Source organism: Colobus angolensis, unplaced genomic scaffold (assembly GCF_000951035.1).
Source record: "Colobus angolensis palliatus isolate OR3802 unplaced genomic scaffold, Cang.pa_1.0 Scaffold150, whole genome shotgun sequence".
In the NCBI taxonomy this organism is placed as follows: Eukaryota; Metazoa; Chordata; class Mammalia; order Primates; family Cercopithecidae; genus Colobus; species Colobus angolensis.
The window spans coordinates 2,912,650-2,928,109 of NW_012114600.1; the positions used below are offsets into that span (position 1 = coordinate 2,912,650).

The 15,460-nt window shown below is 35.6% G+C and overlaps 1 protein-coding gene across 3 annotated transcripts in view; it reads left to right on the forward strand.

The window, feature by feature from the left end:
* The window catches only part of NELL2 (NEL-like 2 (chicken)), a 436,529-nt gene that overhangs the window by 399,580 nt on the left and 21,489 nt on the right, over window positions 1-15,460 (forward strand). For all 3 annotated transcript variants that reach the window (XM_011936068.1, XM_011936067.1, XM_011936069.1), the window contains one exon: window positions 10,924-11,064. In XM_011936068.1, coding sequence (XP_011791458.1) covers window positions 10,924-11,064 — 141 coding nt within the window. The remainder of the gene's footprint in view (window positions 1-10,923; window positions 11,065-15,460) is intronic.

Here is a 15,460-nt window from a genome sequence, read left to right on the forward strand (position 1 = left end):
CAGGATGGTCTCGATCTCCTGACCTCGTGATCCGCCCGTCTCGGCCTCCCAAAGTGCTGGGATTACAGGCTTGAGCCACCGCGCCCGGCCAATCTGACATATATTTTTAAGGGATCATCTGACTGCTGTGATTCAGAATGCACTGTAGGAGGGAAAGATGGAATCAGGGAGATAGTGATAGTGAATGGACTTGAATGGACTGGAGTGGTAAGTATCAAGCTAGTTAGAAGTGATTATTAAATTCTAGGTGTATTTGAAAGACATTACTAATAGGATTTGCTGATGATTGGATAAAGGGCATGAGACAAAAGCAAGAAGAAGAATAATGAATATAAGGATTTTTGCCCAAGTAACTGAATGGTATTGCCATTTTCTGAGAACAGGGAGACTTCAGAAGGAGAAGTTTTGTATCCGAGTGGAAATGGTGGTGATAAATTGAATATACAGGTAGGAACTAGAGGAGAGAAGTCTAGAATAAAAATGTAAATAAGATACTGTACTATTTTCCTAGAACTACTATAGTAAAATACCACAGAACCACAAACTGGGTAGCTTAAAACGATAGGAATTTATTATCTCACCGTTCTGGAGGCTAGAAGTCCAAACTCAAGGTGTCAGCAGAGGCATGCTCCTGCTACAGACACTAGGAAAATTATTAAAATTATTCTTCCTTGCGTCTTCCAGCTTCTGGTGGCCCCAGGCATTCTTTGGCTATGGCTACATAACTCCAATCTACATAACTCCAGATGAAGAATGAAGCATTCTTTACTTACCCAGTTCCTCCCCGATCTGTGCAGACTTGATTTCTATTTAAAACTCCTTATTCCCATAATTCTTGTAGTGGCTCAATTTTCCTGACTGAATGCATACTGAAACAGGAAAGTCTAGAGACCAGAGACTATGGTGGAGAGTTGATTTATATTCTTCACCTGGCTTTCTCTGTTTCTATTTGTGTTCTTTTCTTACAAAAACACCAGTCACTGGATTTGGGGCCCATCTTAAGTCCAGGGTGATTTTATCTTGAGTTTATCACCTAATAATATCTTCAAAGACCATTTTTCTAAATAGGGTCATATTCTGAGGTTCCAACTGGACATGGTTTTCTAGGGGACATTCTTCTTCTGCCCACTACAGATAGTTTTCAATGTACTAGTGGCATTTGGATATTTAAAGCCTTTAAAGCCCTAGTACTAAATGAAATCACTAAGAATTTGATAGCTACAAAAGGAAAGGTCTGAGGGTAGATCCCCAGGGAATTCAAACTTTTAGAGATTGAGAAGATAAGATCTGCAAAAAAATAATAATAATAATAATAATAATAAAGTAATATATAGAGGTCAGTGAGGTACAAGGAGAACTAAGAGAGAGGGGTGTATCCTTGCAAAGTGAAGAAAGTATTGTAAAAAGGAAGGAGTGATGAACTACTGATAGGTTTTTCTCTGTCTCAATTTAGTCCTTTATTTTACTGCACTATATTAGTAAAATATTTTTAAATAATGCATGGAACATAAAACTTCTAAAGAACTACATGGCCTTAAAACATCTTTATTCTGTATTCATAGCTATTTGACAATTATGCTGAGTATAGACTTCTAGGTTTAAAATCATCGCTTCACTGTCTTTGGGCATACAGTGCTGTAAGTAAGAAATGTGCTACTAAATTGTTCTCATCCCTTTATATGTAAGCTGTTGTTTTCCTTCTGGGACATATTAAGATTTATGTTATTCTTGTTGTTACGAAATTTGACAATTGTGTATTTAGATGTAGGTCTTTGTTTCATTTATTTGTGAGGCAGTATTGTGTATGGGCAAGAGTATGACCTCTGTTATCTAAAATATCTGGGTTTAGATCTCGGTTTTGCCCCTAAATAATTTTGTAAAAAAATACTTAAACTTTCATTGCTTAAGTTCACTTCCCTTTAAAATGGGGATAGCAGTAATATTCCCTACCTCATAGTACTGCAGTCAGCATTAAGTGAGTATATATAGGTAAATTACATAGAACAATAGCTGCCATATAGCCAGCAACAGCTATTGGCTAACATCTTTATTCAGTATATTTGAAGACCTTGATAGACCTTTCAATCTGAAGACAATAGCTTTGAGAAAAGTTCTGGACTTATTATTATTATTAAAGGTATTTTTCTCCCATTGGTTTTTTTGTGTGTGTTCTTGGTATGAAATTTCTCTTTAATCAGAAGCTGAGCATTTTGGGTTGGTGGTCTTTGCTTTGTTTGCTTTTGCTGTTTTCATATTTTTCCTCTGTTCTCTATATGTTCTACTTTTCAAGAGACGACTTCTACTTGATATTCCATGTCTTAACATTGCATTTTTTAAAGCTCCAGTTAGCATATATTTAATTTTCAAGAACTCTTTATTCCTTTCTGAATTTTTTTTATAATCACTGTGTCCTTATTTTATAGATGAAATATTCTCTCAAATCTATTTGAGAATGTTAATTAGAAATATTTTTGGTTCTGTTCTGTGAATTATCCCTATTTCTTTTTTGTTTTTTGTTTGTTGTTTGTTTTTGAGATGGCGTCTCGCTTTGTCACCCAGGCTGGAGTGCAGTGGCGCGATCTCGACTCACTGCAAGCTCAGTCTCCCGGGTTCATGCCATTCTCCTGCCTCACCCTCCCGAGTAGCTGGGACTACAGGCACCCACCACCACACCTGGCTAATGTATTTTGTATTTTTTTTCATAGAGACGGGGTTTCATTGTGTTAGCCAGTATGGTCTCGATCTCCTGACCTTGTGATCCACCCACCTCGGCCTCCCAAAGTGCTGGGATACAGGCGTGAGCCACCATGCCTGGCCAATTATCTCTATTTCTTTCAGGGTCAGTTTTTCTGATACTATATCTTGGCTCTTCTCTTACATGTTACAGACTTTTCTTGATTATCCGTTGCTCATTGATTTCACATTAATGTTTAGAAGTGAATACATAGAAAATTGATTTTGAGCTTTGATATGAGGGCAGGCTTTTTTTTGGCTTGCAAACTTACATTAGTAAGCTAAAAAAAAAAAAGAGCCATTTTTTATACTTCAAGATATCTAAAGACTGAAATGCAGGGGACTTTGATTCAAACAATAACAAATTCTACACTGCTGCTTTAATTTCCCACAGATATTTATTTCCCTTGCAGGAAAAAAACAAACAAACATTCACTCTGCCCTTTAAGGGTAACTGCTTTCTTTCAACAATCTGCTCATGGCAGGAGGAGATGAGTAGGTTGATTATTCATCAGTAGACTTTTAATTAACTCAACTACTTCCAGCTGCATGTCTCATCTCAGCTCTACATGGTATTTCAAGACTCTTCAGGGTTTTTCAGGGAAGATTACTACACCCATTAGTCATATTCTTAATCATTAATAATTATTAATAATCAGCCATACCCGATTATCATGTAAAGATTCTAATCTTTGGTTCCTTTTACTCTGTCTCTACCACTTCACCTATATTCTATTTTCCAAGAAAGGACAGAAATGTATTATACTTTCTTCTATCCTGCTATCATTTTTCTTTTTGTCTTTGTTGGCTTTTTATACTTTTCTTTGTTCCTCTAACATAATGTTTACAGGGTTGGAAGTAAAGAAGAAGAGATTTTAAAATGTTTTCAGTCTTTCATTTTAATCAAAGGTGTTGATGTATTCTTTTTGTTTAAAAATACATATAATTAAATAGGCATATAAAAGTGTGTAAAATTAGCACATTCTCTTCACCTATTGTACTGCATCTAATATTATAGTCTTTCAGCGAAAACATTTGAAGTAGAATGAGGAAGTATCATTTTACCATCATGTTATTTTTGTCTTAGTGTATGCTTTCAAACTGTCACTACTGCCTTCATTCCCCTCCAACCCTAGCAGAACTCAAGTGTGGCATAGTGAGTGTTCCACTTACTTACTTGCTGTTACAAACAGAGCATCCATTCATCTATTCATTCAGCATGTGTTTATCAATCTCCAACCATGTGCCCAGTTCTCTTCTAAGTGTTAGAGATGTGGTGTAAAATATAACATAATTTCTGGCCATTTGAAATTTACTCTGAGAGATAAACATTAAATTAATATTTATAAAAATTATTTTCAAACTACTGTGATATGAAGGAAATTTTGGAAGTGAAGGAAATGCATTATATCTTGATTATGGTAGTGACTAATGTCAAAAGTCATTAAATTGTTAGTGATTTTTTTCCTATATAAGTTTTACCTCAATAAAGTTAGTTTAAAAAAAGATAAAGTAATAAAACATTTAGGAATAAGTTCAGGCAATATATACACAATACATACATTCAGAAATCTGTAAAATATTACAGAAATAGGAAATATATCATATGTATTGATTAAAAGATACAATAATATAAAGATTTCAGTTCTCCCAAAGTCAATATATAGAATCAATGCAGGCTCCCCCCCCCCATTTCTTGTGTTTATTTTGTTTTGTTTTGTCTTGTTGCTGAGAAGTTCACCAACTAATAAATCTGAAATTTATTTGGAAGGACAAAAAGCCCAAATTAAAAATGCTTTTGAACATGAGAGAAAAAGATAGGTAGGAACTTCTCCAGAATTGAAATTGTATTAAGTCAGTGTAATATTTGTGCAAGTTTAGGCAAAAAGAAAAAGCATATAGATGCTATTACAAGGATACAAAATACAAGGAAAATATGGGGGAAAATAGACTAATCATTAAGTAATAGGAGATCTAATATAGTCTCTGGAGTCAAGGAAAGCTTCCCCAAGGGACATTAATGTTAGTATGGGACAGATAGATGAGAAGTAGTTAACTAACTCAGGTGAGAGGATGAGAAAAAAGCATTTTAGTCAACAGGGAAAACATATGCAGAGACTCTGTGAAGAAGAAAGAAATAATAAAATACTAAGACTCTAGTAACCAAAAGAAAAGTCAGATTATCTCAATTTTCTTTCCTTTTCTGGTATACCCCCAGACATATGGAATGTGAACTTGGTCAACCTGACATCAACACAGGGGACATGAGAGGGAGTTGTACACTGACCAAAGATAAGCATTTAAGAAAACATGCTTCTTTATCCTTGTTTCCACTTATTCTCTACTTGGAATGTTTATAACCTTTTTCTTTATGAAATGTAGTCTCATAAGCTGGTGAGATGGCCTCTAGTCTTACCCAGTCCCACTGGCTTGACACATAACTGCTGCCCTGTTCTTCCCAAAGTGCAGCTTCCACATCACTCTCCTGTTAATAACCCTTCAGTGACTCTTGATTGTTCACAGAAGAAAAGACATTCTTTCAACTAAATCCATCTTATGAAACTGTGTTTTCCTCTGTTTCTTTTCAAGTAATCGAATGATGAATGTGAACATGCTTTGTAAACTCTGAAGGATTATTTTGGAGATGGGCATGGAATTTGCACATATTAGATACCTCTTATGAGCCAGTTACTGCTTCTCCTGTGAGGCCTCATATGTTAACAGCAAACTATAAAGAAAGTATTATTCCTAGTTCGAAGAGCCAATGAGCTGCAATTCATTGACTTTAAGATATACACTGATATTCCAAAGCATAGGCTGATTCTGTTTGGCGAAGTGTTGGTCTTGAAAGGCAGCCTACCATAAGGGAAAAAAGAACTGGGCTTGGAGTTGAAAGGGTTCTGTTCTGTTTGCTGTCACCACCTTCTTGTCTATGACATAAGGATAAGAATATTTCATATGGTTCTTGTAATGATTAAACAATATGATGAAGAAATTATATCTGTGCATTTTCAATACCTGTCATTAACTTCCTAATTATGAACTATAAAGTAATGAATATAATTTTCTCTAAATATGCAATGTTGAGTGTAACTTGTGCAGAGGATTTTGTGGTTTTCCATTTTTATTTACATATATCACCATGTTGTATTTTCAAAAAATTCATGAGAAAATCAGTCTTCTTATATGAAATTTTAGACAATATTTTATACCCAAATCTTGCACAGTCATTTAAAGTAATATAATGAGTGTGCATTCTTTGAGCATTCATACCTAAATGTTGAAAGCAGACTTCCCAGAAGCTCAACAAGAGACAGACGGAAATGACCTTGTGATTCAAAAAAACGTTTCAGATAATCTAGACAGCAAATAACCCACATGTAGGTAATCAGGAGTTCATTGTTTTAGGGAACTTAATTGCCTACTGTTTATCGATATAACTACCAGTGCATGTGATGATGATATAAATAGAACACTTGCCTATTTTTAAATGAGAAATGATGTCATATTTTTATTAATGATAAAATAGTATGAAAGAGAGTACTCTGTGACTGTCATTAAAAACAATTCACTCATCTTAAAAAAGAGCTGGATTTCCTTTCTTTTTTTATCCAGTATAAGAGCAGAAGCTAATCAGTTTTCTTGAGAGTGTTAAAGTAATAATTAGGGTCTATTTTAGGTATGGATTGTTCTGGACATTTGCACATTTTTTATTGTTCTTAGTTATATTATAGTAGAAATAACTATTACTATGCATGAGAAAGAGGGTGTTTATCACTCAAGTGTCTCATTCTACAACTGCAGTTGTAGAATTCTCTGTGCTTTTGGACAGCATTTTAATACTATTGCTAGCTGACTGTTCTAAATGTGGTTACTGAAAATGTTCTAAGGAACTAGTTCCTTTCTAAGACAGAATATGTAATAAAATTATAAAATTCATGATATTTACTCTTAGTTTTTTATATAATGTACGTACAGAGTAAAAAGTTAAGGTCCTTAGGATTAAGACTAAGTCATATAAGCTTATACAGCCTATACTAATTTTTTGAATACTTTTATTTAGTTTGGAAAATAATGCGTTCAAATTTTGAAGTTCTTGTACTGAATAAAATAATAACATTTTTTCCCTGGGTCTACTATTTTCTGTGTATCTGACTCAGAGAATATGAAGTTAGGTTTTAACTAACCTAATTAAAGTACCCAAGAAATAAATTATTTGAACTTTTTTTTACTGCCTTGTGTTGTTAGAAAATATGTGAAGCACAATATGAGCATACTTGAAAATATGTGTGCATTTATGTTGTAATTCTTGTTAATGTCCTCATTTGTATATAGAAAAAATATACTTAATTTATAAATTGTGGATCAGATTTCAATTCTTTATTTACTAAGTATTTACTGAGTGAATAAGGATATGCATACCATCAAATCACTTACAGATGAGACTGTTTGTTTTATTAGATCTTTGGCTTTAATTAGAGTCATGAGCCAAAAAACATGCCTTCTAGTGGGAAGTGTATACTCTGTCAATTCAAGCACATTTTCATTGTCTACTGACTAACCAAAGTAGAAAAATTTGCATAAACAAATCAAAATTAGCAGGAACATAAAAGTGTAAAATGAGGTTATATATATTATCTGGCTAGTTTTTCCCTATTCTAAATGATAGCAAGCATATAATCTTGATCTATGACATGGGTGTCTTTTATAAATTCAGACGTATTTAGGCGAATTAAGGCTTTGCATTTCACAAGGAATTACTCAGCAAATCCTTTTGAAAGATGAATAATTGCCCTATATTGTATATTGCTGTTTTCAAAACTTCATTGTTTTTCTCATATTAATTGACCATTTATACCAATAGTTACTTAATATTGTTTCTGTAATTCTTCTCATTTTAAAATTTTAAATAGTTTTATTACTCTACTATAAGTCTCACTTGCTACAAATGGAACTAATTCAGAAAAATAAATATGTAGCCATTAAAATAAAATATCTACCCATTAACACCTACATATCGTGTCACTGGTGGCAGATAAGTTGCATGTTTGGAAATACTGTTCCATATGATTGTAAATTCAGATTTTCATAAATTTAATTTTATTACAACAAAGCACAATTTAAATAGATGATTAACTAACTGAGGGCAGAAAATGCGTCTGTGTTGTTTATCCTTATTTCCCCAGCACTTAGTTCTTGGCACATAAAATGCATCCAATAAATATTGAATATGTAAATTAATGCATGAAACTTATACAGATGGTCCCTGACCTAAAATAGTTTAACTTATGAGTTTTTTAATTTATGATAGGTTGCTTGGAGTATTAAATACAATTTCAACTTATGACTTTTTGACTTACAATAGGTTTATTGGAAGGTAACCCCATCAAAAGTGGAGGAACAGCCATATTTACCTATTCACCCTCTATAATCCTATCACACAGTAATAATTAAATAATAATAATGCCCAAAGTTTATATGAAAATACATTATGGGACCGGGTGCGGTGGCTCAAGCCTGTAATCCCAGCACTTTGGGAGGCCGAGACGGGCGGATCACAAGGTCAGGAGATCGAGACCATCCTGGCTAACACGGTGAAACCCCGTCTCTACTAAAAAATACAAAAACTAGCCGAGCGAGGTGGCGGGCACCTGTAGTCCCAGCTACACGGGAGGATGAGGCAAGAGAATGGCATAAACCCTGGAGGCAGAGCTTGCAGTGAGCTGAGATGCGGCCACTGCACTCCAGCCTGGGCGACAGAGCAAGACTCCATCTCAAAAAAAAAAAAAAAAAAAAAAAAAAAACATTATGGGCAGGCACATGCTTGTATTCCCAGTCTTCAAAACACTAATTAATATAACACGTAGCATTTCTATTAAACTTTATGGAGTGTATTTATAGATCAAGAAAGTTTACCGTAATGTAATTAAGAAGAAATGGGTATGAAGCAGTATAGGAGTGGGCCTGGTAAAGGAGTGACAAGAGAGAAATGAAGTGAGAAGTAACAATCTAAATATATATCTATACCATAGAAACTGCGATAACCTGACAACTATGTCAAGGAAGGAAGAAAGGACTAAACTGAAAGCTAAATATAGATGGGAAACTTGCTTCAGTGGAGCAAGCTTAGTTCCATCAAGAGTTACTTCCAAATTACCAGCCTTAGTGACCAAATTATTCCAAAATGAATGACTCTAACCATCCCCCGTATGGCTTTCTTCCAATAAAACTCACTTCTAAAGCTTAAATTCCAACCTGTTTTCTTTTGTCCATGCACTTAAGAAATGACATAATCAATTTTCTACATCATTTGGGTTAGAAGAAAAGACCATATAAAGCCAAAATGAGCAAAATATTCCGGACCTATTTAAAATCAGAGGTTCATCAGTTAGGGAGGCCCCTGAAGTACAAATAGACTATTTCACAAAACCTATGAGGCCTCAGTAAATGAATGCAGTCCACATCAGTTATGTGTCAGGAAGTCAATGGTTAGCTGATTTGATCAGTCGCAATTATTTTGACAGTTAAGAATGACTGTCAATAGTAACTGATATCTAAAGAAGAGGCACCACGGAGGTAGAATCATTCATAATTCAGAAATAATGCTGAACTATTACAGCTATATAAAATATTTATTTTTTGGCCCATTACCTAATAATCTAAGAGGATGGTTTGCATACCATTTTGCTGAAGGGACACTTGACCTATCAAGAAATAAACGAGTGATGGCTCATTTATCTGACTTTTTTTTTTACTTATGTATACATTTATTCATTAATTTATCTCTTTCAACATTGAACTTCTGAAAAGAGGACATTTTATAAGAAAATGAAAGGAATATTTGCTTCCAGGAATTTGGAGGGAAATGAGACTGAAATAGGAAGGAAGTGGATTTACCTTCAACTTGAAGGATGTCATCTTGCCTGGTCACAGAAGCAGGAAATATGATTCAGGTGTCAGAAGCATATAGGAAAGAACCATCCTGCCTTGGCAAGTTGGAACCTTCAGCTATGGCATACGGCTATCAAGATGGGAGTGGGAGACATGTGGATATTTTTGGTAGCCACAATGGTTCAGCACCACTGGATCATATAGCAGAGTCTAAGTTAAGCCGAAAGATCCTGAAAACCAGGAGTTAATGAGGAGACACTTTGTAAGGCAACTTCAGGGATTACTTTTCCTCCTGTGAGCAAAGAAAGGTACTTGAATGGTGTTGGAAGTTCTCACGATTCAGTAGACCAGACAAGAAGAATCAAGGGCTTTCAACATTTGGGAATAGTAATAAGCCTCTGGAAGAAGTATCTGAGACTCAAGATCCATAGCTCTCTTTGTATAGTAGATCCAGCATGATCTACATCTATAAAGGAGCACACACCTGAATGTCAGGCACTGTGAAATTTCAGGTGACTTTGGTTAAATCCCGTAATTTCCCTCTGCCTCCATCTTTTTTTTCCAACATGTTCAATGTACTATCTACATGGCAGGATTTTTCTGAGGGTTCAATGAAGTAGTGTGTGTGAAACACAGTAGAAAGTGACATAAATAAAATGTATACTTGAACATGTGAAGCATGTTGATTCATGAATGCTATTGTCATCTATATTGGAGTGTCAACTAAGGTTGATTTCTTTCTCATGCCATAAGTCCATCCCAGGCAAGTAAGGAAGGTGCACCAGATTGTCTCCCACAGGAACTCAGGTAGATCTTTAGAGCATCTGGAAATGGCTATTCATTGTGATAGGGAAAGGGTATATGTGAATCACACACTGCATATTAAAGGCTCTGCATAGAGGTGACACTTATCACTCCCGAGTTGGCTTAAGAGACACTTAACCTATCACGTGGCCATACCTAACTGGAAGGGCCTGGAGAATCATAATTCTAGCTTGTGTCTAGAAGAGCTAAAATATTTGGTGAGCAGCACTAATGACCATCACATATGGATTCTTTCCATTTTCTACAGTGGAATGCCTTTTGCATCAAAGAAGCCTTCTAGATGTTTCTCCTGTTACTAATAACACCACATTCTTTCTGTATAGCTTTTAACAAACAAGTGGACTTTCTTAATTTTATGTATTCCCAGTTTCAAGGATTTGCTGGCATTAAAAATTTTAGTAGCCTTGTAGCAGAATATTCTTGTTTCTTTAAAAGAAAATAAATAATTTTGTAAAATTCCTCTTTTTTTGCCAGACATTGATGAATGCTCTGACGGTTTTGTTCAATGTGACAGTCGTGCTAATTGCATTAACCTGCCTGGATGGTACCACTGTGAGTGCAGAGATGGCTACCATGACAATGGGATGTTTTCACCAAGTGGAGAATCATGTGAAGGTCAGTACAAAGAGAAGACCTAGAATTTAAGAACTTCTCTTGAACTTGAGGAATATATCGTAAGCTATAAATAGAATACATTGAGCCAGTGTTATTAGTGTTTTTGCTATATGTTGATACAACAGTGATTGGAAGTATGTAAAAATCTAACTTTTTCTTGCTAATTATGGTAATTATTGTTATTTTTAGATAATTAAAGTTTGTGACACTAACCCAGTTTTCTGTGGATTCTTACAACTGTTAAATGATGTTTTTAGAATGAAAAAACATGTAGTATCACGTAAATTTTTTAAAAGGAAAGCATGCATACATCTGATCCAAAAACATGTAGCAAAAATACATGAGAAAAAGCAAGATAGAGGAAACGCAATGATGGTGTGGTCAAGGATGATATACATAACGCATGCTACTCAGGGCTATTCCTAACATGACGCTTGCCTCGCAAAGTAAGAGATGTTTAGTGAGTGTTGAATGTTGGATACATAAGATATGGTCCCTGCTTCCATTAAGTTTTCGATCTAAGAGGAGTAGAAAATTCAGTCAGATTATATTCAATTAGTTACCATTAATTTTGAATTATTTTGAACAGATTGACAAATCTGCTCCTCTATAGCCTCTATTGAAAGGGCATGATTTTTAGAAAACAGGCAGAGAGAGCAAGCAAAGCCCAGTGAATAATTGCCAGGGAAACTACACGCAACGAAAGGATTTGTCATCAGAAGTCTTGGCATAGGAATGAAAAACAAAACACAACTTGAGAACTCATTATTTTCTCCATTTGTATTTACACCTTCATAGAGCCTGAGAGGATAATGGGGTTAAGATGACACAGTCAATGAAAGCTTTTGACAGTCTAACCTAAAGATACTTGACACCTAAATGATAAGATGTTTTTTATCCTTGTGCCTCAAAGGATTTTCACAAAGAGACAAGTGAAACAGGCTTGGGTGATGGATGCCAAGGCTTCTAGCCTGTTTTGCAGCAGCAGACAAGCTCTGGAGCTTGAACAGAGTATTCATCGGGATTTCCACCTAGGAATGGGAATGCTGCTGCCTTACCAGGGGCTAAAACCTGGCATTTGCACGTTACCACTTAAATATGGTCTGAGGGCTTTATCTTGCGCTGGTGAATGTTCCAGAGTGAACATTTCCAGCCCTGGAGAGAATGCCAGGAACCACAGATTATAGACAGTGGAATTTTGTTCTCCCCTGATAAGCTAGTTTCTTTGTATTTTATAGAATTTAATTGAGATCATCTTTTTAAAAAATTATGCACATAAAGAATGAATATAAGCTGATTATAAATAATGCAAATCATACAGAAGCTTGTATATGGATTAAAGCTGAATATGCATCTTCATTTCACCTCCCCCTTTTCCCCATCTTTTCCACTCATCCTGTAGGGGTTAGCTATGTTTAATTTGGGTCAGTATCCTTGCACACTTTTTTCTGTGCATCTGACTGTGAGTAGAAAAATACACATACCTCTGTTGACTGTCTTACATTAAATTTGTAACTAAGCTCACTGTCTTTCAAATTTATGATCACAAATCTCTAGTGGATTGTATTAGTTATCTATTGATGCCTAACAAATTACTCTCAAAACTTAGCAGCTCAAAACAGCAAACATTGTCTCACACTTGCTGTGGGTCAGGGATTTGTGCACAGCTTAGCTGGTTGGCTGTGATTCAGGGCCTTAATGACATTGCAGTGAAGTTCTTGGCCAGGGCTGTGATCTTCTTATATTGAAGGCTTGTCTGTGGTGGTAGTGGGGGGAACGGGAATCTATTTCCAAGGACATTCATGTGGCTATTGGCAGATCTCATGTCCTTCATACATGGGCCACTCCTCAAGGCGTGGAAGCTTGCTTCCCCTAAAGCAAGCAATCCAAGAGCAGATGCCCAATATGGGAACCATAGTCTTTTTACAACCTCATGTCAGATGTGACATTCCATCACTTCTCACACTTTATATTTGTTAGCATCAAGTCAGTAAGTCCATCCCACATTCAAGGGAAGGGGATTACACAAGGGCTTGAATACCAAGTGGTGAGATCACTGGGGCCATCTCAGAAGCTACCTACTGTAAGGGCCATCAGCATTGTCCAGCATTCCTACTTCATTTCCTTAGTTACATTCCCTTCCAGCTTTCCAGTTAACAGCCATTTCACAACTTCTTGAGTCTCCTCAGACTTTGGATACTGCTTCCTTTCTCTTTATTCTCTGTCAGTGGCCTGTCTACTTAACTGGGAACACAGAAGTAGTCAAAAGCGATCTGCCTCACTTTCCACCACAACCCATACTCGCTTATTTATTTATTTCTATATATCTGCTCGTTTATTTCTGTATACCTGCTGCTTTTTCTCCCTCCTCTTTTATTGGAGGAAGTGGCCCCACTCCTATCAAATATCAAACTCATCATTGTATCTTGCATCTCATCCTCTCTCACCTGTTTAAGGATACTCCCCATATATTATTAACTTTCTCTTCCGTATAATTAAGTCTTTTTCTACTGTATCATTCCTATCAGTGTTCAAAGAGTCAAGAGTAGCAGCCATCTTTGAAAACAAAACAAAAGTAAACAAAATGTAACTTCCCTTGACATCACCTGACTCTACAGACATATCTTCCAGTTTTCTGTCCCCTTTAGAACAAAATTCCTTGAAAAAATTTTCAATACTTGTTATCTCTGCCTTCTTCCTTCCAGTGGCACTTTAGTCTCACTGCTCTAGCCAATGCTTTTATTTCAAGATCATAACAATTTCCATTTTGCCAAATTAGCTGATCAATTACTATCTCCTTGATCAACTACTCAGGCATTTAATTCAGCTGATCATTCCTTTCTCTCAAAACATAATTTTCCTCACTTGGCTTCAGGTTCACCACTCTCTCCTGGTTTTTCTCCTTTCTCCTACAGGCCTTTTTTTAACTCTCTCAAATGCCCCAGGGCTCAGACCTTGTCAGTCTTTTCTATCCATTCTCAATCCCTAAGTCAACCAGTTTCATGGCTTAAAATGCCATCTATATATCCCAAATTCAGACCTCTGCCTTGGCTACAGATTCTACATCTAGTGGCCTACTAGGTAGCTCAGCCTGGATGTCTAATAAACAACTCAGACCTAATATGGCTAAAACAGAACTTTTAATTTACTCTCTAAGTCCTACAGGTCCTTTAACATAGTTGTCCAGAACTACATCTTAGAGTCATTGTTTTCTTCCTTCTTTTCCTCATATCTCACTTTCCATACATTAACAAATCTCACAGTTTCAACTTTCAAAATATATTCCCAGTCTGACCACCCTTTGCCACTTCTGTTGTTAACATCTTAATCTAAGCCATTACTACCTTTTGCCTGAACCACTATAACAGCCTCCAAACTGGTCTTCCTACTTCCACGCCCAATTCCCCCAGAGTCTTTTTTTTTTATAACATTCAGAGTGATTCTTCTATAACTGAAGTTAGATCATGTTACTCCTCTGTTCACACTCCTGGAGCCTCTCCACCCCTCTCAAAGCAATATGCAAACCCTGACCGTGGTTGACAAGGGCTCACATGATATGCATCCTTGGCTTTCTTACCATTTCTAAAATATACAAAACAGATTTATTTGCATGTACTGTACCTTTATGTGGAACGCCCTTCCCCTAGATCTTTGCATGGTTCTTCTTTCATTTAATTCAAATTTCTTCTCAAATGGTTTCTCCTGGACTACTAATTTAAAATAGTCTCCCACCTCTGACACTTTATTCACTTACCCTGCTTCACTTTTTTTTGATAGAAATTATAAACTCACCTGAAATTATAGTATGCATTTATGTGTTTGCTTTCTTATTATCTGCTTTAGAATGTAAGCTTCAAAGGTCATAGTTTGTGTTTGCTTGTCAGCTATCATATCTCCAATGCCTAGAACGGTGTCTGACACATAGTAGATGATACATTTATTAGTCCAATGAAAAGACTGAGATAAATAATAGATAACTAATCTCTTCATTAGAAATGCATTAGGCACATAACCTATGTTGGAATGTAGATATTAGTATGACAGATAATGGATATATATATATGTAGTTAAAAGTAGATATATAATAATGATCAGGATAAAACATAATTAATGCATTCATGAGTGTTCAGCCCAGAAAGTAACAAGGATAATTAAACTAAACATCAAAATAACACATTATAAATATGAAGACAGCAAAGTAGAGGATTCGTCTTCATAGAAAAGGCCTTTCAAGGAAACCCACAAACATAGGAGCAGTGAAAAATCTTTTTTAAAAAAAACAAAAACAAAAACACTATTCTGGAAAGATGATTCTACCATTATCTACCAATAAAATGTATAAAGATTATCAGAAAAACCTACTACTCTGTCAGAGGACAATATGCTCCGAAGGATT